Genomic DNA, 21,906 nt, shown 5'->3' with positions numbered 1-21,906 from the left:
CTCAAGGAGATGAGTCTTCCTGACTTTGTATTAACATATTATCCTATTCTGAGTCCCCTCCAAATCTGAGATTCCCTGTTCTTCCTAGATTGAAGTTTGAAAGTCACTTATAATGCAGCTTCTAAGGTGTTCTTATGGAAAAAAACAAAAACAAACAAACAAAAAAAACCAAGAAATTTCCCAAAGCAACAGCAACATATCATACTAAAAAAAAAAATCAAGAATCCTTTATTTACAAGAGCCAACCACAGACCAAATGGAAGAACATGTACTATGAGATTTACCTGAAAAGTTATTTTTTTCCTCCTCTGAAAGCAATTGTTTTTTCTGTAGATTTAAATTCCGTATGGCAATTTCTAACATTTCTTGTGGGACTGCACCACATTCTAGAGCTTTTTGAAGAAGTTGCTTACTTTTTTTGAAGTTGCCTAACAAGTAACGAAAAACAATAATGAGACCACAACCTCCATCCTCAAGCATTCACACAAAACAATTGGTTATATACATTTTTTTCTGACAACCTACAGTTCTATCAGTCAGTTATAGTTTATAATCAGAAAGTAGGAAAATGAATAGTTGGGGGTGATGTCTCAATATGATTTCAGAGTGAAAGTAGAGAATAGAGATAACTATAAGAGCTAGAAGAAATTAATCAAAACAAGCTATTTACACATTTTTAGGATTTTTATTAAAAAGGTTGGAATTTATGAAATATAATACATAAAAAGCATATTTCAGAAACGTATATTAGATTACAGTCTGATCACTTCACTTAAGTACTTCATACTACATTAATTTTCAATTCTAATTCATTTATATATGTTGCTTTCTTAACACGTCCTTTTCTTAAATTGATACATTTCTAACTAGATTATAAGGTCCGTGAGGATAGAAGCCACCTGAATCATCATCTTCCCCATCCCACACACACTCCCGCCCTTAGCATACTCTCAATGAATATAGACCAATGTACTATCCAGTCACAATCATGCAATTAGATGACTTTACTTAACTGTTTTCAAGGAATCTACTTTGTAGTTAGGTTTATTGGAAAGTACCATTAAATCAAATCAAAATGTATCAATAAATGTTGTTCAATTCCAGATTTAGACATGTTACCAAAACACTTCATAATTTGATTTTTTTGTAACATTTTTTTAAAAGGTAACTTTTGGAAAATGTAATGCTCTTGTATGCATCCAACAACCACTTCACAAACATGGGCACAGAGCTAACAATTATAAATACTTTGCTTTTTCTTAAATGTAGTATAGGCTATTTTTTTAGTTTCAGATTTGGTATAGTTGGACTTACTGATGTAGTATAATAGGTCCAAATAAAGAAATGTTCTGGAAGTGATCACCATGACCTCAGAGGGTGGTATCCATCTGGGTTAATCACAAATTCCATTAAAGTAGCAGTAGCAGTATGGCTAATAGTTCTATAGATAGCAGGGAAGGGAAGCAAAAAACGCAAACAATCCCCTAACCAGTCATGTATAAAAGTCACTTAGGCCTATCCATGCTATTGCTGCCCACAAGTCATATCTGATAACAAGCTCACTTACTTCTGTAGGTAATTTAAGTTTTGAAAAATGCCTATGTCCCAGATCAGTACCACTTATCACAGTTCCTGGCACAAAGTAGGCACTTTAATAAATGCTGTTGACTGACATTAAATATTAAATACTGTTTCACAAAGTACTACAAATATATACTTTATATACTACTTTAAATTAATTTAATGTATATTATCAACAATAAAATGAAAGGCATCAAAAATTTGTTTTAAGCATCAGTTGACCAGAGATGAAGAAAATATAAAATGTAGAAGAGTGGTCTCAGACTCAAATAAAAACTGACCCTTGTGGGTCACATATTGATTTAAAAAACCAATTAACATGATCTATATTGTATTTTTATTGATTTTATTAAATAGTTCCCAGTTACATTTTAATCTGAGCTTGACATCTCTGGTCTAAACGACGAAAGTTTCTATTCTCAAGAAATTCAAACACTGGATAGGGAGAGAAATACATAAAATAATATATAACACATCAAAGTGCTGACCAAATGGTATGTATGTAAAATGCTGGAAGAATTCAGAAAAGAGAATAATGATTACTGGGTAAGATTAGGGTTAATCAAAAGACTACACAAAGATTAGTCTTGAATGAAGAAAAGGAATTGAATTGACAGGGATAAGTGAGTAGTACTCTAAGCAAGACTAAACTGAAAGAAGAAAAAAAAATTTTGCATTAAGGATCTCTGACATAGTAAGAATTTCAAAAAAAATTATAAATTCTCAAAGGCCACATGGAAAATGTTCCAAATCATTAAAAGACATGCAATTAAGTTTTTTTAAATTCTAAACTTAAATACCAAATAAGTATTTCCATATCAAAAGGACAGAAGATTGCATATGAAAGTGCAAATCTCTATTACCTTCAGCTTATTTTCTTTTAAAGTATATAATAAATTCAACATGTAACTTTCAAAATTGTCTTCCTTGTCTATATTTATGTTTATTTATTTTTAAGATGCTTAATGTAAACAAGTTGACTTCAGAAAAACCGGAAAGACTTGTATGATCTGATGCTGAATGAAATGAGCAGAACCAGGAGAACATCATACACAGTAACAGACCCGTAGTGCAATAACTAATGTTGATAGGCTTAATCCTTCTCAGCAATACAAGGATCTAAGACATCTCCAAAGGCCTTATAACAGAAAATGCTATCCACAAAGAAGAAAGAACTATGGAGTTTGAATACAGATCGAAGCATATTATTTGCTATTTTTTTTCTTCTATTGTGTTTTGTTTCCTCTTTCTGGTGGTTCGTCCTATTGGTTCTAATTCTTACCTACAACATCACTAATGTGAAAATATGTTTAATAGATGTATAGCTTATATCAGACTGTGCACCATCTTAAGGAGAGAGGTGGGAAGGAGGGGGAGAAAAATTTATAACTCAAAAGCTTATGGAAGTGATTGCTGATAATTCAAAATAAATTAATTAAAAATTTTTTTAAAAAAATGCTTAATGACCTTTCCTTTTCTACCATCCTACTGCTATCTCCATCTCCCCTTCCCAAATGATTAAAATGTTTTTCTTTTTATTCTGATTTCAGTAACAGTTAAAATGAGTACTTCCATTATTATACACTAGAAAAAGGAGTATACAGCAAACTGTCTATTATGTACAGCTTACTTGTGTGTATACCCACAAAATTTTTTTAAAGTAGAAAAAAATAAATCTTTGTAATAAATAAACTACTCAAGCAATCAAATCCCCAAATTAGTCCTTTCCCAGTCTTATTTTGTAGCTAAGGCTATCATGTCAGGACAACAACAGGGTTTATCATCAATTCTCCTGAATTGTATTTGGGTATTGCATTGATCAGAGTCTTTCAAAGTTGTTTTTCTTTATAAAGTTGTTCCCATACAAATTGTTCTCCAGGTTCTATTTACTTCACTTCTAAAATTTCTTTTTAAAATTAAATTTTACTTTTTCAATTAACAAGTATTTTTTTGCTCTTCCCTCTCACTCTACACTGTAAAAAAGCAAAATCAAAAAAACAAAAACAGAAAAACCTTGTAACATTCAGAGTCAAGCAAAATAAATTCCCACACTGGCCACATCCAAAAATATACATCTTGTTCTGTCCCATGAGTCCATTACCTACCTTTCAATAGGGAGGTAACATTCTTCAATAGTACTCTGGTTGGAATCATGGTTGGTCATTGCATTAACTGGAGATCTTCGGTATCTTAAAATTGTTACTATTGTATAAACTGTTCTGGTACTGCTCACTTCTCCATCCATTCATACAGGTCTAACCCAGGTTTCTCTGAAATAATGTTTCATCATTTCTGCTCACATATTCCTGTGCTATAATTTGATCAGCCATTCTCAAATTATGTGTACCCTGTTTCCAGTTTTTCTTTTCCACCGAGGAGGTGCTAAAGTTTTTTTTTGTTTTGTTTTGTTTAATACACATGGGTCTTTTTTCTTTCTTTGATCTCTTTGGAGCGTAGGTCTAGTAGTAGTATAGCTGGGTCATTCCAAATTGTTTTCCAAAATAGCTAAACCAATTCACATGTTCATTAAACAGTCCATTAATGTGCCTATTATCCCAAATTTCCCAAACATTTGTCATTTTTCATTTTTGTCAGTTTTGCTAATCTGATCAGTGTGAGGCATAACTTGAGAGTTGCCTTAATTTGCATTTCTCTAATTATTAGTGATTTGTAGGATTTTTTTTTTCATATGGCTATTAAAAGCTTGGATTTCTTCATTTGAGAAGTACCTGTTCACATCTTTTGACCTCTTATTGGGTGTTTATTTCACTCTTCAACAATTCACACTAATCCTTCTGGGTTTCTCTGAAACCATCATTTCTTTTTTTTTTTTTTAAGGCAATTGGGGTTAAGTGACTTGCCCAGGGTCACATAGCTAGTAAGTGTCAAGTGTTTGGTCTGAAGCCGGATTGGAACTCAGGTCCTCCTGACTTCAGGGCCGGTGCTCTATCCACTGCGTCACCTAGCTGCCCCTGAAACTATCATTTCTTACAAATAGTAGTTTGGCCTGCCCCAAATAATGTACACCCCCTTATTTTCCAGTTCTTTGCTACAACAAAGAGATGCTATAAATACTTTTGTGTGTATGAGTTATTTTTCTCTTTCTTTGATCTTTTTGGAGTATAGGTCTAGCAGTGACATTACTGGGTCAAAGGGGCATAGTTCCAAATTGCTTTCCAAAACAAGTGGACCAATTCACAGTTCTACTAACAGTGGTACCTGTTTTCCCAGTCCCCCCCAAAATTGTCATTTTTTTCCCCATCTGATGCATATGAAATGGAATTTGGAGGTGGTTAGGTGGCACAGTGGATAAAGCACTGGGCCTAGAGTCAAGAAGATCTGAGTATAAATCCAGCCCCACACACTTACTAGCTCTGCAATTTGGGGCAAATCACTTAACCTCTGTCTGCCTCAGTTTCCCCACTTGTAAAATGAGGATAATAATCACACTTACCTCCAAGGATTATTGTAAGGATTAAATGAGATGATTGTAAGGGTTTTTGCAAACCTTAAAGGACTAAATAAATGCTAGGTGTTATATTGTTGCTGTTACTTGCATTTCTGCAATTATTGGTGATTTTTCTATGGCTGCTGATATTTTGTAGTACTTTCTTTGAGAACTGCTTGTCCAAAACCTTTTTGTCATTTACCAATTGGAAAATTACTCATTTTCTGATAAATACAAACCAGTTCCATAAATTTCTTGGAAATGAGACTTTTGTGACAGATGCTTGCTGCAAAAATTTTTCCCAAGTACCTGCTTCTCTTCTAATTTTGGTTATGTTGGTTTTCTCTGTGCAAAAATTTTTTAATTTTATGTAATCAAAATTATTCATTTTAATCTTTTGTCATTCTCCTTATCCTTTGTTCATGAACTCTTCTCCCTATACACAGATTTGAAAAGTAATTTCTTATTAGCTGCTCTAATTTGTTTAGGTTGTAACCTTTCATGTCTAAAGCACACATCCATCTGAAACTTATTGTGCGAGATTATAGTCTACACCAATTTCTGACAGAAAAATGAAAATTAAAACCACTACAGAATTTCACCTCCCATTCACCAAATTATCAGTTATAAAAGATGGAAATAGGGCTGGAGGGGCTGTGGGAAGACACAATGATGTAAAGAACTCTGACTTGTCTCAAATCTCCTGGAAAACAATTTGGAATCATGTGAGTAAAATTACTGAACTATTCATATCCTTTGATTCACTGAAATATACTCTAAGGAGGTCAAAGACAGAAAGATACCATACATACCAAAATATTTACTACAGTATTTTCTGGGATAACAAAACAAAAAATTAGAAAGAATGTAGCAACCTATCATTTAGTGAATGACTGAATAAATTACGGTATATGAACATAATAGAATACTATTGCATTTTAACAAATGACAAAAGCATGATTTTAGAGAAAACTAAGACTTCTATGAATTGATAAAGAGTAAAGTGAGTGGATCCAAGAGAATAATTTATACAACATTGTAAAGAAAAACTCTGAAAAGCTTAAGGCATAATTTCAAAATACTCCAATGTTCCAGCTTATCCATTGCCCTTTCCTAGACTTACTCTTGTTTGCCTCTGTCCTTTGAGTTGTTTACCAACCATGACCCAGAGCGCTGCTTGTCACCAGCTTCAATCTTGCTGCTGTTGCTACCCCATAAACTTTAGAGGATGACATAGTATAGAAGGGGCCCTTGGTCAACAAAATATGGGCCCAGAGAGTCATCAAGTGGAAGCCAGGGACTACAGGTGGTAGAACAAAGCTTAAGTCAAAATACATTAAATCAAGAGTGGGGCCCTGCCTGTTCAATTTAAAAGATAAAATACAAAGCACTGTGTTAGATTCGATAATCTTTAGGCACCAGAAAACTTTGCTCTATCCTAAAAGACAAATAGCTCAAAGAACCAAATGGATAGGATCAGTTCCTACATGGAGTCAAGCTGCTGCTTCTTTTTTTAAACTGATTACTCTGACCACATTTTATATTACAGAAAAGCGTGGTATTCCATTTCTAAATTGAGAGCCTTATTTCTCTTTTACCACACATACTCAGTAAAGTTATTTTAATTCCATGAAGAAGCTCCCTTTAATCAAAAAGATTAATACTTCTGGTTTGAGGGGAAAAAAAAGAATTTCCTCACAGTTCACCTCTTCATTTTTTCCCCTTGGAAGTTGAAGGACTCTTGGCCATAAGACATGTTTCTCTGATGTTTGCTCTTACACAGCATTTCAAATCCAAGAATTTATTACGCTTTTATACCTCTTGCCTCAAAAATTCACTTTGTATTATATTGATATAATACAAACATTAAATCATACACAGGTAAATAAAACAACCTTTTAAAGACTGGATATAAGACACATTTGCAACATCACAGATAATCACTTCTATCTTACCGTGAGATAGTTCAAACTGTGCAAAAGATACATGCACAAAAGCAAATCTCTTGCAGTTAGCCTTGGCCATCTGAAAGCAGTCACGTGCATCATCTGGTTCTTGAATACTGTTAAGATGTCATAATGAAGACTGGGATGAGATGGGAATAAAGAGCTAGAGAAAGTTAACTTCATTTATAGAAGTTAGTTCTTCAAATTTCTATCCAAGCATCTAGGGTCAGTAATTCTTAAAAATACGAACATCTCAAGAGTTTGTTTTCTCAGGGTGCCATGCAGCACTGGCATCATTCAGAATACCACATATTCAGTACAATACACTTTTCTAAGTAATAGAATAAAGGAGGAATGCAACCCATTATGTACATACCTATTGATATGAAGTTTAACTTCACATCAGGTATTTTTAGATAATGATCTTGGGCAAATGTTTTGGTAGGCATTAGTAGGCATAGGATTTTATTGCCATTTGTGTAAAAGATATAACAAAGATTGCTTACAGATAATTTCCATCCTATATTTTTTCGAATAACTTTCTATGAATAGTCTATATATCTAAATACATGGAAAATTTTAAATAGGGAATGAATGGGTAGGATTGCAGTGTTAACTATAGCTTTCTTTCTAAATAATTAGGCCTACTGTATATAAAGTCATTCCCTTAAGTTTAAAATAATTTATACTTGTTCTGTTTAGTAACAACACACCATAATGGAAGGTAGGGGAGAATTTCAGAAAAAATATACATGTTGAACTATTTAGGTATAAACAATTAAATTTGTAAATAGTAATTATTTGTATTTGTTTTGATACTCTGAAATATTTATAGTATTTACAAATAAAACTCACTATCAAAATGTATCTGGGTAACATAACAGACTGAACTCACAAGCAAATATTAATTGCCTACTACATGGGAAGAACGTATCAGTGGAGACACAAAGAAATGAATTTCCTGTCCTTACATATAAATACTATAGTTAATACTTACGCTTTCAGTTCAGCAAATCTCACTTGAATTCGAGCATAACTTTCATTTTGACCATATTTGTCTGGAGGAAGTGCTTCAATTGCTTGACTATAACGGCCAATCAATTTATTTAGAAATCCATCATCTTGAGGAACACTTTTTTTTTCTATTTTTAGCAAAAAACTTAACCAGTTCTCTGGGTTGTTTGCTGTCATCATAATTCGGTTAACAGTTCCTGAATTGTCTGAATAAAATGATTAAAATGTACTGTTATGAGAGATAGTTACATTAAAAAATGCTAAATATATTATTCTAAAATCACTACATCCAATAACACCTGAAACATATCTAACTCCTGAAAAACTATACAACTAAATAATAACCTATTTGTATAACGCTTCAAGATTTGCAAAGTGTTTTTATGTATATTAGCTCATTTAATTAAAAATCATTAGCACATACTAATATACTCAAAAAATGACTGTGCTTGCTGCCTTGACACATTGTCAGTTCTTTGCTCAAGGATCCTACATCAATTGCCTTGATAAGAATCAGTCTTTTTACAGTGACACTCAAAATCATCAACTTAAGCTACCATACTTACATAGGCAGTTTAAAGGTAGAACAGTGCATAAGAACATTGGACTTGAAATCAGGAAGACTTGAGTTGAAACTCTGCCTCAGACATTTACTAGTTTGTGACCTTGTGGAAGTAATTTAACCTCTCTCAGCCTCAGTTTCCTCATCTGCAAAAGGAGGATAATAACTATGCCCAACCAAGATAAAATACATAAAACATATTATAAACCCTAAAGTACTATATATATATGCTGTTATTCTGAATTCTGTGTCTTTTTAACAGGATACTTCTACTACCCAAAATATGGATCCTCATCAACTTTAAAAATAAATCAAAATACTTTCAAGCAGGAGAGATAGGGAACAGTTGCTTCCTTGTTGAATCTCATCCAATATTTTATCATTTATGACTTCCTTAATCTAGATCTTCTTAGTATCTGTACACTCTATTTGTACTACACTATTGGTACTTACTGATCAGTACTGCCTTTAAACAAAGATATGAATTTCCTTAAGCAGTATGTTCTTGAAAAGTTTTAAGTTAAATTATTTTAAATGCACTTGATAAGAAGATAGATTAAATAATATCTAAAGTCCCTCATAACTCTTAAGATTCTAGGGAAACTCTCTATTTAAAAGGAATCCTATGATGAATTCTTTAATCTTAATTTTCACATATAATAATACCAAATTTATTGAGCATCAGAGATTGAATTTCTCTTTTTTTTGGTTTTTGTTTGTTTTAGGCAATTGGGGTTAAGTGACTTGCCCAGGGTCACACAGCTAGTAAGTGTCAAGTGTTTGGTCTGAGGCCGGATATGAACTCAGGTACTCCTGACTTCAGGGCTAGTGCTCTATCCACTGAGCCACCTAGCTGCCCCCTGAATTTCTCTTAAATGAATTTTCTAGATAACTTTTTTGTTTATCATTTTCAGTTGTATCTGACTCTTCATGACCTCTTTCCAAAGATAATGGAGTGGTTTGTCATCTCCTTCTCTAGATCATTTTACAGATGAGGAAACTGAGGCAGAGTAAAGTGACTTGCCCAGGGTCATAAAGCTAGTAAGTGTATGAGACCACATTAGAACTCATGAAGATGAGTCTTCTTGACTTCAGGTCAGGTACTCTATCCACTGCATCACCTAGTTGCCCCCTAGATAATTTCCATAGGATTTAAAATTCAGAGAACTCTTAAAATGTCTTTTAACAGCTCACATTTTATAGCACTTTAGGGTTTGCAAAAGGTTTTCCTCACAGCAACCCTGTGAAAAGGGTCACAAAATATTATCGTTGTCTTACAGTTCAAAAGGCTGAGGCTCTGAAAGATTGAGACTTGCCATGACGATTCAAACCCAATTCTACAGGTTATGAGTGGTGCTCAATTTACTACACTTTGCTGACTTCTTAAATAGAATTGTTGACCCTTTTCTTTTTTGTGTGTAATTATGAATATACAGCATTACCCTGTCTTAAAATAGTGATATCCTCAGAAGCAATTCAGGTATACAGGGCTGCTTGCTCCTATAATAAGTAGCTTGAAAAAACTATTGCAACGTAGAAATTTTAGAGAACCATGAGATTTGTTTTTCAACCTATCTAAAAAAAAGGGTAGACATTAAATGGTTGATTTTTTTTCATTTTAGTATCATTTATGGTATAGTCTAGTTGTTGTTCATTCATTCAATATCTGAATGAATGAAAGAATGTCTATTCTTTGTGACTCCATGGACCAGAGGTGGGGAACCTGCGGCCTCAAGACCGTATGTGGCCCTCTAGGTCCTCAAGTGTGGCCAAAGTTCCATGAAGTTTTGATTCAAAGGGCCACACCTGCGGACCTACGTGGCCACAAGTGGCCTCGAAGCTGCAAGTTCTCCACCCCTGAGGCATGGACCATAATACACCAGACCTTTCTATCCTCCACCTCAAAAAGTCTGTCCAAACTCATGTTTATTTCTTCCATGACACTATCAATCTCATCCTTTGCCATCTCCTTCTCCTTTTGCTTTCAATCTTTCCCAACATCAGTCTTTTCCAACGAGTTCCATCTTGTCTTTATGTGGCCAAAATATTTGTCCTTCCAATGAGTAGGCTGAATTAATTCCTTCAAGTACTGACTGATTTGATGTCCTTGGTGTCCAACGGACTCTCAAAAGTCTTCTCCAGCACAATCTGAAGGGGTCAATTCTCAGGCACTCAGCTTTCCTTATAGTCCCACTCTCATAGGCATACAGTGCAACTGGAAAAATCATAGCTTTGATTATACAGACCTTTGTCAGCAAGGTGATGTCTTTGTCTTTTAGTATGCTGTGCATATTTGCCATAGCTTTTCTTCCAAGGAACAAGCATCTTTGAATTTCATGGCTTCAATTGCTGTCTACAGTGATCTTTGAGCCTAAGAATATAAAATCTGACAATGCTTCCATTTTTTTCTCCCTCTATTTGCAATAAGTGATGGGACAAGTTGCCATAATCTTAATTTTTTTAATGTTAAGCTTCAAGCCAGCTTTTACACTCTACTCTTTCACCCTCATCAAGAGGCTTAATTCTTCACTTTTGACCATCTGAGTAGTATCCTCTGTATATCTGAGACTGTTCATATTTCTCCCAGCAATTCTGGGTTTTGATTCATCCAGCCTGGAATTTTAAATGATGTACTCTGCATACAAGCTAAGTAAATAAGATGACAATAGACAGCTCTGTTGTACTCCTTTCCTAATCAAACCAATCAGCTGCTCCACGTTCAATTCTAAATGTTGCTTAATTTGCATACAGGTTCCTCAGGAAACAAATAAAATGATCTGGTACTCCTATTTCTTGGAGGATTTGACACATTTAGTTGTGATCCATACAATCAAAGGCTTTAAACTAGTCAATGAAGCAGAAGTAGATGTTTTTCTGGAACTTCCTTGCTTTCTCTATAATCCAGTGAAGGTTGGCAATTTGGTCTCTAGTTCCTCTGCCTCTTTGAAACCAGCTTGCACTTTTGGTAATTCTTGTTCACATCTTTCTGACACCTAGTTCACAGAATCTTAAGCATAACCTGGCTAGCGTGTGAAATAAGAGCAATTGTTTGGTAATTTGAACATTCTTTGGCATTGCCTTCTTTAGGATTGGGACATAAACTGTTCTTTTCCAATGCAGCATCCATTGTTGAGTTTTACAAATTTGCTGGCAAACATGTAGCACTTTAACAGTATCATCTTTCAGGGTTTTAAAAAGTTCAGCTGGAATTCCATCACCTCCACTAGCTTCATTGTTAACACTGTTTCCTAAGGTAGTGTCTAGTTTTATATTTTATTTTGCTCCCCCTTGTAGTTATTATTTTTGAATGTGGTTAAGTGTGCTTATCTCAACTCCTACTTCCTCTCTCACACACCCACATATCAAACCAGTAACCAAAGCCTTTCAATTCTTTCCTTCCTCATTGTCTCTTATATCTGATACTTCCTTTAGTTGCACTGCTATCACTATGTTGTAGGCCCTGATTAACTCATGATTGCCCAATAGCCTCCCTACTAGATTATTTGCCTCTAGTCTTTCCCCTCTCCCCTGTATACAGGCATTAATCAGATCTTCTTAAAACAATCACTTATCTAGGAAGTAGTGAGTATTGCCAATTTTGAGGTTGTACTAGATGACCTCTAAGATCTCTTGCAGCTCTAAATCTATGACCTTTAAATTCCTTTAATTCAAAGATTCTATACAAGTTAGTCCATAGAACTTTACTCTATAGAAACCCTGACAGACATACTTCAGACCGTACTAGCCCTTCCTTACACAGCATTTTAACAAGCTTGGTTATCTAATTTCTTGAATCATATCAAAGCAGTAGCTTAAAATGAAGTATATAGGAGTACAAGTGCTAATAGCACAAGTGACAGTTGACATAAGGAAGAAACAAGTGCTAGTACCGTCTAAACATTCAATGTCATCCTGGAAAGATGAAATTAAGTTTAACAACCACTGATTTAAGAAAATAATCAAGTATGTAATAACAGTAGAAATATTTCCATTTAAAAGACAATCAAAATATTTCCATACTTAAAGGGACAAGTTCTGTTTATCTGCAAAGTTTGTTGCACAGAACACTACATTTTCACATATACAAACTAAATAGATTGTTAATATACATAAGATTTAAAACCATAGGAAATCTTAAGAGATCAACTTATTTTATGGATGAGAAAATCAAGGCCCAGAAACCTAAAGTGACTTGCTAGAGACTACAGGTAAAAAGATGAATAATGAGGACCTGGCCCTGGGTACTATTTGAAGACAGCTATCATATTTTGCCTATATATTCTTTTCTTCAAGCTAAACTTCTCCACTTCTTTCAACCAATCCTTATACTGAATAATCTTGAGGCTCTTCATACAAGTAAATTTCTTCTGGATACTCTCCAACTTCTCACTGTCCCTCCTAAAAGCGACATCCAAAAAGGAACATACAACTACAGATATTTTCTGCCCAAGACAAAGATCAGTAGCACTATCACTCCCCTTGTACTAGACTCTACATCTTTTGAATCTTTCCCTATTGATTTAAGGAAGGCTAAATCAATAGCCAGGAGACCCTGTCATGAGCAGAGAGTATCTCATTCTACCACAGAAGACACTAAATAACATGCTTATTAATGAAATTTTAAAATGCTTACCAGAAGTATCTGCAGAGACTTTATTAAAATTTAACTCATCAGTAAGATCTTCATTCTTAATTTTATTTTTGATATCTCTGACTTTGTTCATAATGGAAGCGATTGTTGGCAATTCTTTACCACTTAGATCCTCGGCTTCCATTTCTAGACATAAAGGAAAAAAACAAGCATCTTAACTTAGTTCAACTGTACTGTTTCTAGGATCAAAGTAGAAAGATTATACTTTCCATATATGATGCTAGCCTTTTAATAACAAGCCCCTTTCTTCAGTCAATACCTGGATACCTAAGATGAGAATAAAGCCAGCAAAACATCATTAAAGTTTTATAAACTACACACACACACACACACTGCTTGAATCACGGAATTAAATAGGGAGATGCAATGAACTAGAACCGTATTCCAACCTAAGCAGATCACCAAAAGGGTCTTCTCCATTGTTGATGAGTTTCTTCCCTTCTGATGGGGTTTAAAACTTGGGCATTATTCCAACAGTCAAGAGTTATAGAACCATAATTGCTTTTTCTTAAGCTCTCCTGCCTCTTGTCTTCTAGATGATTCTTTTCCTCCATCCTTTCTTTTTGCCTCTAACCCCTCTCCTCTAATTCCATCCCTCCATCCTTTCTTCTTGCCTTCTTTTCAAATGCAATAAAATACAGAATTATCAAATGCTCAAACAACCTGGAATTTAAAGCTATTTAAAGCATTAAATGCATCAGGTTAAGTTTTAAAGAAACCTTGCCTTCTGTAAATAATCATACTGGTAATGATATCAATTTTCACGCAGCCTTTAAATACAGAAACACCTATATTGTGGGACCTTTGTTATACTAGTATTGAGAGGCAGAATACTTGTATAGGTAAACTGCTGTAACAGTTTTTGACAGTGTAACTTTGGTAGCATTATTTGACCATCAGTATCTCAGTATAGATAATCACAAAGTTCCAATATGCCTGAACTATACATAATTCACTCATATGTATAATTCTCCCATCTATACACATCACAACCCCACCATGACTTAGTAAATAATCTTTATGAATTGTTCTACTTAATTTTCTGATAATGAGACTCTCTGAACTTAATTAGGTTGATATTCTGATGACCAACACAAGGTCTGTTGCTGATCATATGCCAGCAGCTTTTCCAGATTGGTAGGACCTACCAAAGTCTATACTCTCCTGTTATTCAGTTGTTTCAGTTATGTCTGGCCCTTTGTAATCCTATTTGGGGTTTTCTTGGCAAAAAGATACCGAAACGGTTTACCATTTCCTTCTCCAGGTCATTTTACAGATGAGGAAACTGAGTCAAACAGGGTTAAGTGATGTGTCCAGGGTCACATAGCTAGTGTCTGAGGCTGGATTTTAACTCAGGTCTTCCTGACTTCAGACCTGGTGTTCCATCCACTGTGCCACCTAGCTGCCCTTTCACATGCTTTTATACATGGGCATAGCTTAAAAGAAGCCAGGGTCACTTCCCCATTCTGATAAGGTATCCAAGCTGGACTTTCATGAAGGTTCTGTATTACTGTTTATTTCTAATGGTACATAGCATCTAGTCATTCACATGCCCTCAGGCTCTCCAATGGTGGTCATGTCTGATTCCTTAACCATCTGTGTCTCAATTCCCTCACCTGTAAAATAAGGTGGGGGGAGGTAGACTGGATGGCCTTTAAGGAACTCTACTGAATCTATGCTTCCCCTATCACCAAGTCACCTAAATTGTACCTTTGTGGCACTGGATCCAATCCTCCTAAGATCATAGGGTCACCTGTCAAGGTCTCACCTAACTCCTAATCCAGCTACAAATACGAGCTGAATAAAACACTAGGGCTGACTTCCTACACAAATTGCAAAATAGGAGGACTGGACTACTATATGATCTCTAAGGTGTCTTTTGAGCCACCATCTCATCTAGATCAGGGGTTCTAAACCTGGAGACCATAAACTTGCTTTTTAATATTTTCATAATAGTTCACTTTGTAATTCTATGTATTTTATGAGTTTAAAAACCTTTTTTTCTGAAAAAGGCTCCACCATTCTACTAAAAGTGCCCATGACACACAAAATAGGTTAAGAACCCTTGATCTAGGTCCATACTCTCAGCTGAAATCTTGTCATCAATTATGGGGAGGAACTTCACAGCTTACGTAACCTCCAACAGCAAACATCAAGCCTCTGACGTCGGTGACGTGCTACGTACCCAGGCTAAGGAAAACAGGGCTGGGGCAAGACAAAACCAGTATCAGGCAAGTGCTGAATCTCACCCATTAAGCTTTAGCACTGGAAGAGACACCTAGACCAACTCCCTCGAGTTTATAAATGTGGAAACTGAGGCTGGGTGGAGGGGGGAGGGGGGGAAAAGAGTCTTACTTAAAGCCACACAGCTCTTATTAAGTGACAGAGAACCAAGCCCCTGGTGCTCTACTCATCACTCGGCCAGCTGCGGCAGCAGGACGTCTCCCACTGTAGAAATCCCCTCCTTGTCTCCCTTGAAGGGTCCCTGACCCACCTTCGGGTCCCTCTTTTCAAAACAACTTGGCTCTTCCCTCCGCCCCGCTCAGTCCCGAAATCAGGCCCACTCTCCTCGGGAAGATGGAGCGCCGAGATGGGGCTGGCGAGGGCAGAGGGGGCCGCGCTGCTCTCTGGTCATCCCAGCGCTGAGGCCCACGCCCCTCCCGCGGCTCCACCAAGTTGGCCCTGGGCCTAACTGGCAACGAAGACGCGGCAGCCGCCCCTCCACCCCCGCCTCTCGTGCCCACTCCCACAGCCCCCCTTCACCCCACCTCACCGTCCCCGGTAGCACCCGCGAAAGGGCCCCACGAACCGGCCGACGCCGAGGGGCCCCCAAGTGTCCACGAAGTAGAGCTCATGGTGCGCAGAATTACAAAAACGAAAGAGAGGAGGGAAGGCCTGACACAGACTCTCCGCCGCGGCGTTTGAATTTCCCCACAGTGGAAATCGCTGCTTCCTATTGGTAGATTCTGGCAAGCGGAAGAGCGCGTGTCGGGATTGGAACAGACGCAAGCGTAGACGCCGGCTCTGCCCCTCTCCCCGCTCGAGCGCGCATGCGCACGAACGCACGGACGCCTTTAAACTGTTCCAGTTTTGCTCAGGATACCGTAGGGAGTAGATGTCACTGGGATCTGGTCTCGTTGTGCCGCAGGCGACAGCCGTTCCTGGGAGGAGCTTGTCCCTGTGGGGGAAGCGTAGACCACCGCCGCGACCGACGTTTTGGTGGCTGCACCTTTCCCCAATCTCTCCAGCCCCCTCCGCGGTGGGGGACTGGGGTTATGCAAAAGCTGCTTCCTCCCCCGTTCCCATTTCGTGTCCCCGCCTTTGTCGTTCTCTTCCCGGCCTAGTGAAAGGCCTGGCTCCCTCTCCAGGGCGGGGACCCTTCGGGCGGAGGATGGTCCTATTAGGTCGCAGGTCCTGGTGTTGGCGGCCTGAGGCGAGAGCCCTTTCTCACGTTCCCCAGCCCTCAGGGCCGTCTCTGCCTGAGCTTCCTCTGACTGCATTCCTCAAATATCTCCCTCCAGTTCCGCGGCAAGCCAAGACTTGCTCCTTCCCCAACACATCCTTCCCATCCTTTTCTCTTATCACTCTCTAAGAGAACCTTCCCTCACTAAGCACCTGTTAATACAATAATAATATTTGTGTAATGCTTTCTCAACAACCCTGTGGGATAAGTGATAATATTATCCCAATTTTATACTTACAGAGCAGGCTGAGATGGGTCAAATGACTTGCCTAGGGTCACAGCTAGTAGACGTATGGGGCTGGATTTGAACTCATTTTGCTGCCTCCAAGTACTAGGGACTGCAAATTCAATCTACTAGGTTTCAAAGTCTTGTGGGACTGCCCTTATCACAGTGCCTGATACACTGTAAATGCTTGTTGATTCTAGTCACCTCTCTTGGTTCACTCAACTAAGCTCCTTTGCTGCTGCAGAGCCAATCAATTTGCTAGTCCACATAATTTTTGTTCAATTGTTTTCCAGTTGTATCAGACTCAGGTGACCCCATTTGGGGTTTTCTTGGCAAAGATGCTGGAGTGGTTGGCCATTTCCTTTTCCAGCTCATTTTACAGATAAGGAAACTGAGGCAAACTGGTTACCTGGCTTGACCAGGGACACAGAGCTAGTGTCTGAGGCCAGATTTTTGAACTGGAATATGAATCTTCCTGACTCCAGGCAAGACATCAACTGCACCACCTAGCTGCCAAATAATAAAACTGGATCAGGTATAGGAACCTTCCCCTGGAGGCAACACGTGGCCTTCTAAGTCCTTAAGTTCGGCCCTTTGACTGAATCCTTAATAAAAGGCCTCAGGTTCCCCACCCCTAGACTATATAAATTCTCACTTGCCCTGTCACTCTTTTTCACCTGGAACTTATTTCCCACTTCACATCAAGACAGTTCAATTTAATTTATCCTTATCAAGTTCCAAGAATTCCAGATGATCAGGAGTAAGATAATACAAGGCCTCCAAAAATGTCTCTTTTGGAACATCTGTATACTGTAAGGTGTTTTGCTAACTTGAAAGTGCTAGGTATTATCATTAAAATCCCTTTCCTTCATTTTCCCCCTTCTGGGTTTTTTATCAATAGTTTTGTATTGATAAAATTAGTTATACCTAGACATATTGTTTATAACATTTAAACATAATACAGTATTTCTGTTTGTCCTTTTCCCTTCCTTTCTTAATTTCCCTGACTCTTCTTTCCCAACACCTCCTCCCCACTTTCCCCCATCCCTCTTCCTTACATATTCCTGGAAAGCAAGAACTGGTACTATTTGCATTTAGTATCAAGATTAAAGTTAGAAGAGATTTTAAGTATCAAGATTTCAGGATTTAGAGCTGGACGAGATTTCAGAGATCATTTAGTCAAGCTTTCATCTTACAAGTCAGGAAACAGGTCTGGTTAACCTCCAAAGAGGTTAAGAAACTTGAAGTACTCTGGTTCCTTCATCTTACAGATAAGGAATACCCCTAAAGACTTAGACAGTGTTCTGTAGGTGCTGAATACTCTGTTTTTGTCATTTTTTGTCTGCTTAGGAATCTCAGTGACACCCTAGTGCTCTAGGATAAAATACAAATGCCTCAGTTTGATATTTAAAGTCCTTCATGGTTTAATTTCTGCCTACCTTTCTGGATTAATTTCACATTTCTTCTGTTCACATAGCCCTCACCAGTCAAACTGGACTAATGAGTAGTCTTCAAATTTTATTAATCCTTAATTATATTTTTCCAACATATTTTTTCCCATTCTTTTCCTGTGCCTACCTTCATATTGACTTATATAAACAGAAAGACAGTCTTTGCCCTCAGGAAACACAGAAAATGGTAGAAAACAACATAAAAGGGAGATGAAAAGGGTATGGGGTGGGTTTGAAGGTATGAGGCATGAGGATAGGAGATGGTAGAGAAAGAGATGAAGGAGCAGTGCAGCCTGAAGAGAAATAAAGCCGTGGTTAGCCTGGGCTCCTCCCTAAAATGAAGATTCTGGGAAGAACCAGCTAATCAGAGGGAGGGGGAAAGGTTACTTCTTGTGTTCCAAGTAGTCCAGGAGTGGAGTAAGCTTCCAGGGAGAAGTTAGTGAGATGATCAATTATTCTAAAAAAGGATGTTTTCTTTTTGCCTTTTCCTATCAGGGATGGGGAACCTGTGGCCTTGAGGCCACAATTGACTATTGAGTCAAAGGGCCTCACTTGAGGACCTAGAGGGCCACATGTGGCCTCAGGGCTATAGGTTCCCTACCCCTGGGCCCGACACAGTTAAATCAGCTCTGCTAATTCCTTTATTTACTTCTCCATGGAGAACCTTTGAAATATTCTTCCATTTTGCTTATGACTTCCTTTTGTTTCCTGGTTTTATTTCTACAGAGATTACCCATATTGATACAGTTCAGTTATTTCAGTGGAATATCAATTTGTCAGTTATTGGATAAGAATTTCACGTTTTGAGTACCAACAGTTAAATTTGTGTTTATAGTCTAAAAACAATGATTGTATTATCCTCTTACCCCTAGTTCTACTACTTGGCTTCTGTCATTGCAGAATTAGAATAAAGCTACATGGGACTGAAAGCCACTGTATATTGTCTTCATTCTATGAGTTACTATGGTCAAAGAAGTCTTCACTTAATCATCCACTCTCTAGTGATAATCACCCTTTTGTTTATCAGGTTCTTAGACAGTATAGTCTTCTCACCAGGACTGCACTTGAAACTTTCTGAGCTTTGGTGAAACCTGGCAGAATTTGTGTTCTATTTACAAAGCCACTGAGAAATCAGGGTCATTGCCACACCATGATGAAGTATGAGCAGGGCTTTTGTGGAGTTTATATATCCATGTAAGATATGGTAAATTATTGTCAGACATCAAACTTTGGGAGAGACAGGCAGCTAAACTATCCGTATGGAAACTGAATAGTACCTCTTGGCCTGTGGGGCCAGAGCTGACCAGACAAGGCAGGCAAGAACAACTGTGCAGAGACTAAAACAAAAGTTTATTTTCTATAGTAAGGGAAATGGCTTGCAAGCAAGGAGGGAAACTGAACACATGTGCCCCTTTTAGTGAGGACAAATCTCAATACTTATACCAATGGCTATGCAATGAGCTGTAGCCCTTACAATAAGGAGTAACAGAAACAATGAGACAAGTTTGATTCACAGTAGGGCTTCATGACCAGAAAACATGGATACAGCAGGTGCTTGTCCGGGCTCAGAGAACACCTGGTGCTGGTCAAAGCAATATAATAATTATGTGAAACAGTTCTGGGATTTTGCTGTAACTGAGTTCGTTGAGAGGGTAAGTACAAAGGATTGTTGTTATGCCAAGCTCAGGACACAGCTTGCTTGCTGAGTCTTAGCTCTGGAAAACAGGGTGTCTTGACAAACCAAAACAACTATATAGTCTGGCAACAATGAAAGTTATCATGATTATGGGATTAGAGTATTTGTATGCAGAAAAAGCTTCATAGTCAGGCATAGTAGTGTCACATCATAGATTTATAGATGAAAGGACCCTACAGACCCTCTAAGTCCAACTTTAAGGAAGAAACAGGCCTAGAGAGGTTAAGTGTCTTGCCCAAAGTTATACAGGAAAGTGACAGGTACTATTTAAATCAATTTCCTCTAACTCAAAGTCAATATGCTTTCTTCCATAATACACTGCCTCAGTGGCTCCCTTTGTATAGTGTAGCTTTAGTCAATTTCTCTTTCCATTTATGTCCTATGCACTTATTACTAAGTAGGACATTAAAGATAATGGAGGAGAATTTGTTGATCGATATTTCTTCAGACAGGCACATCAAGAGTCAGTTTTATAATGTGTGTACTATGCATTTGGTAGGATTGACTGTTGCTATGAAACTGGGAACCTGGGAATTTCCTCTAATTCCTCTGTCATCCAGAGAATCTGAATTTCTTCTTATCCATTTCCATATTTTTCTGGTTCCTGTGTCACTTAGGCTGGTCACAAGGTAAATTGTCCAGAAAATATGCAGACTCAAGAAAGTAAAAATTCCCCTGATAGTGGCACTGTCAGTCCATGTTAAGATAATGGATCCTGGGTTCCAGCTGGAGTTGGTCAAAATATAAGAGGGCATGCATAAGTGACTTGGCCACAGTATATGTTTGATAGTGGAGATTATAGGAAGATAGCTCAGTGTTAGAAAACAAAGGATCCCAGATCCCCTCTTAAACACTCCATTGAGGTTTAGGGATGCACCATTCTACTAAGCCATAGAATGAATCCTCTCTAGATTCTCCCACCCAAATCATAAATCCACAGAAAGATCTCCCTAGAGTACCATTAATATCTCAGGATTGATAAGCCTCCAGGTCAGTTTGACAGGTGAACACAGAATGGCTGCCCCTGGAGACCTCAGGGCAGCCTCAGCATAGTCTGCCTGAGCTCCTCCAAGAAAGAGACTTCTTTTAGGCCTGCAGCTGCAAGAAAGTGACTTTGGGGCATTCTGGGAAGATGTAGCACCATACTTCTTGCCCAAGTCTATTAGTGGCCCTAAGCCTTCCCCAAGCCTGAGGAGCTGAGTGTGAGCCTAGATGCCTGAACTGGCTCAGGAAAGGAGCAGCCTTCGGGCATTCCAGCTGGACCCAGCTCAGCTCCTTAGGAAATAAAGCTTAAGGCCTACCAAATCCTCATTAGACCCCAAACTAGCCTTGGTCTAGCATAGAGCCTCAAAACTTTCTAGGCAGGATTGAGGTGGACACCTAGTCTCCAAAGAAGGTACAGGAACAAGGTCCTAGGTAAAATTCAGCCAGAGCAGTCCCAGAAGCCTGTGGTGAGAACCCCACATGTCAGTAACCCCTGGTAAGGGGAGGGAAGGAGCAGGAAGGAATCCAGGCAGAGCCTAGATCAGACAAAGGTCCTGAAGCTCTGTTACAAGAGGGAGCCTTTAGCCAGCACTCAGCTTCCATTGTCCACTGTACTCATGACTATGCAGGCTCTGCCCTGCCCATACCATACAGTTTCTCAGATGTTTCTGTAGTCTCCTGGCTGTCTGCAAAAAGGAGAGTAGTGAGTTTCATCTATTCCACAAGACCATTATTAGTTTTTAAATCACTTTAATATGTATACATATTGTTCTTTTGGTTTTGTTTACACTGTACATAGCTAGGATTATAGGTCTTTGAGAAAGATTTAACTCTAGGCACTGTTTCAGAATCCAAAGATAAAAAAAGACTGATAAAGGTTTCCT

The 21,906-nt window shown here is 37.9% G+C and overlaps 1 protein-coding gene across 5 annotated transcripts in view; it reads right to left on the bottom strand.

Annotated features, from left to right (window-relative positions):
- The window catches only part of TTK (TTK protein kinase), a 41,996-nt gene extending 25,864 nt beyond the window's left edge, over positions 1-16,132 (bottom strand). For 4 of the 5 annotated variants that reach the window (XM_027854588.1, XM_027854596.1, XM_027854612.1 and 1 more), the window contains exons 1-5: positions 15,976-16,127; positions 13,185-13,328; positions 7,973-8,195; positions 6,985-7,091; positions 285-428 (exon numbers count right to left, since the gene is read on the bottom strand). In XM_027854588.1, the coding sequence (XP_027710389.1) occupies positions 285-428; positions 6,985-7,091; positions 7,973-8,195; positions 13,185-13,328; positions 15,976-16,057 (700 nt within the window). In that variant the 5' untranslated portion in view covers positions 16,058-16,127. Of the gene's footprint in view, positions 1-284; positions 429-6,984; positions 7,092-7,972; positions 8,196-13,184; positions 13,329-15,975 lie in introns of all 5 variants that reach the window. The other variant, XM_027854619.1, reaches the window with a different exon arrangement.
- Positions 16,133-21,906: the final 5,774 nt, after the last annotated feature.

The sequence above is a fragment of the Vombatus ursinus genome, unplaced genomic scaffold, assembly GCF_900497805.2.
Source record: "Vombatus ursinus unplaced genomic scaffold, bare-nosed wombat genome assembly UNPS02000582.1, whole genome shotgun sequence".
Classification (NCBI taxonomy): Eukaryota; Metazoa; Chordata; class Mammalia; order Diprotodontia; family Vombatidae; genus Vombatus; species Vombatus ursinus.
The sequence above is the reverse complement of the archived record's forward strand: the minus strand, read 5'-3'. Positions and strand labels throughout refer to the sequence as shown.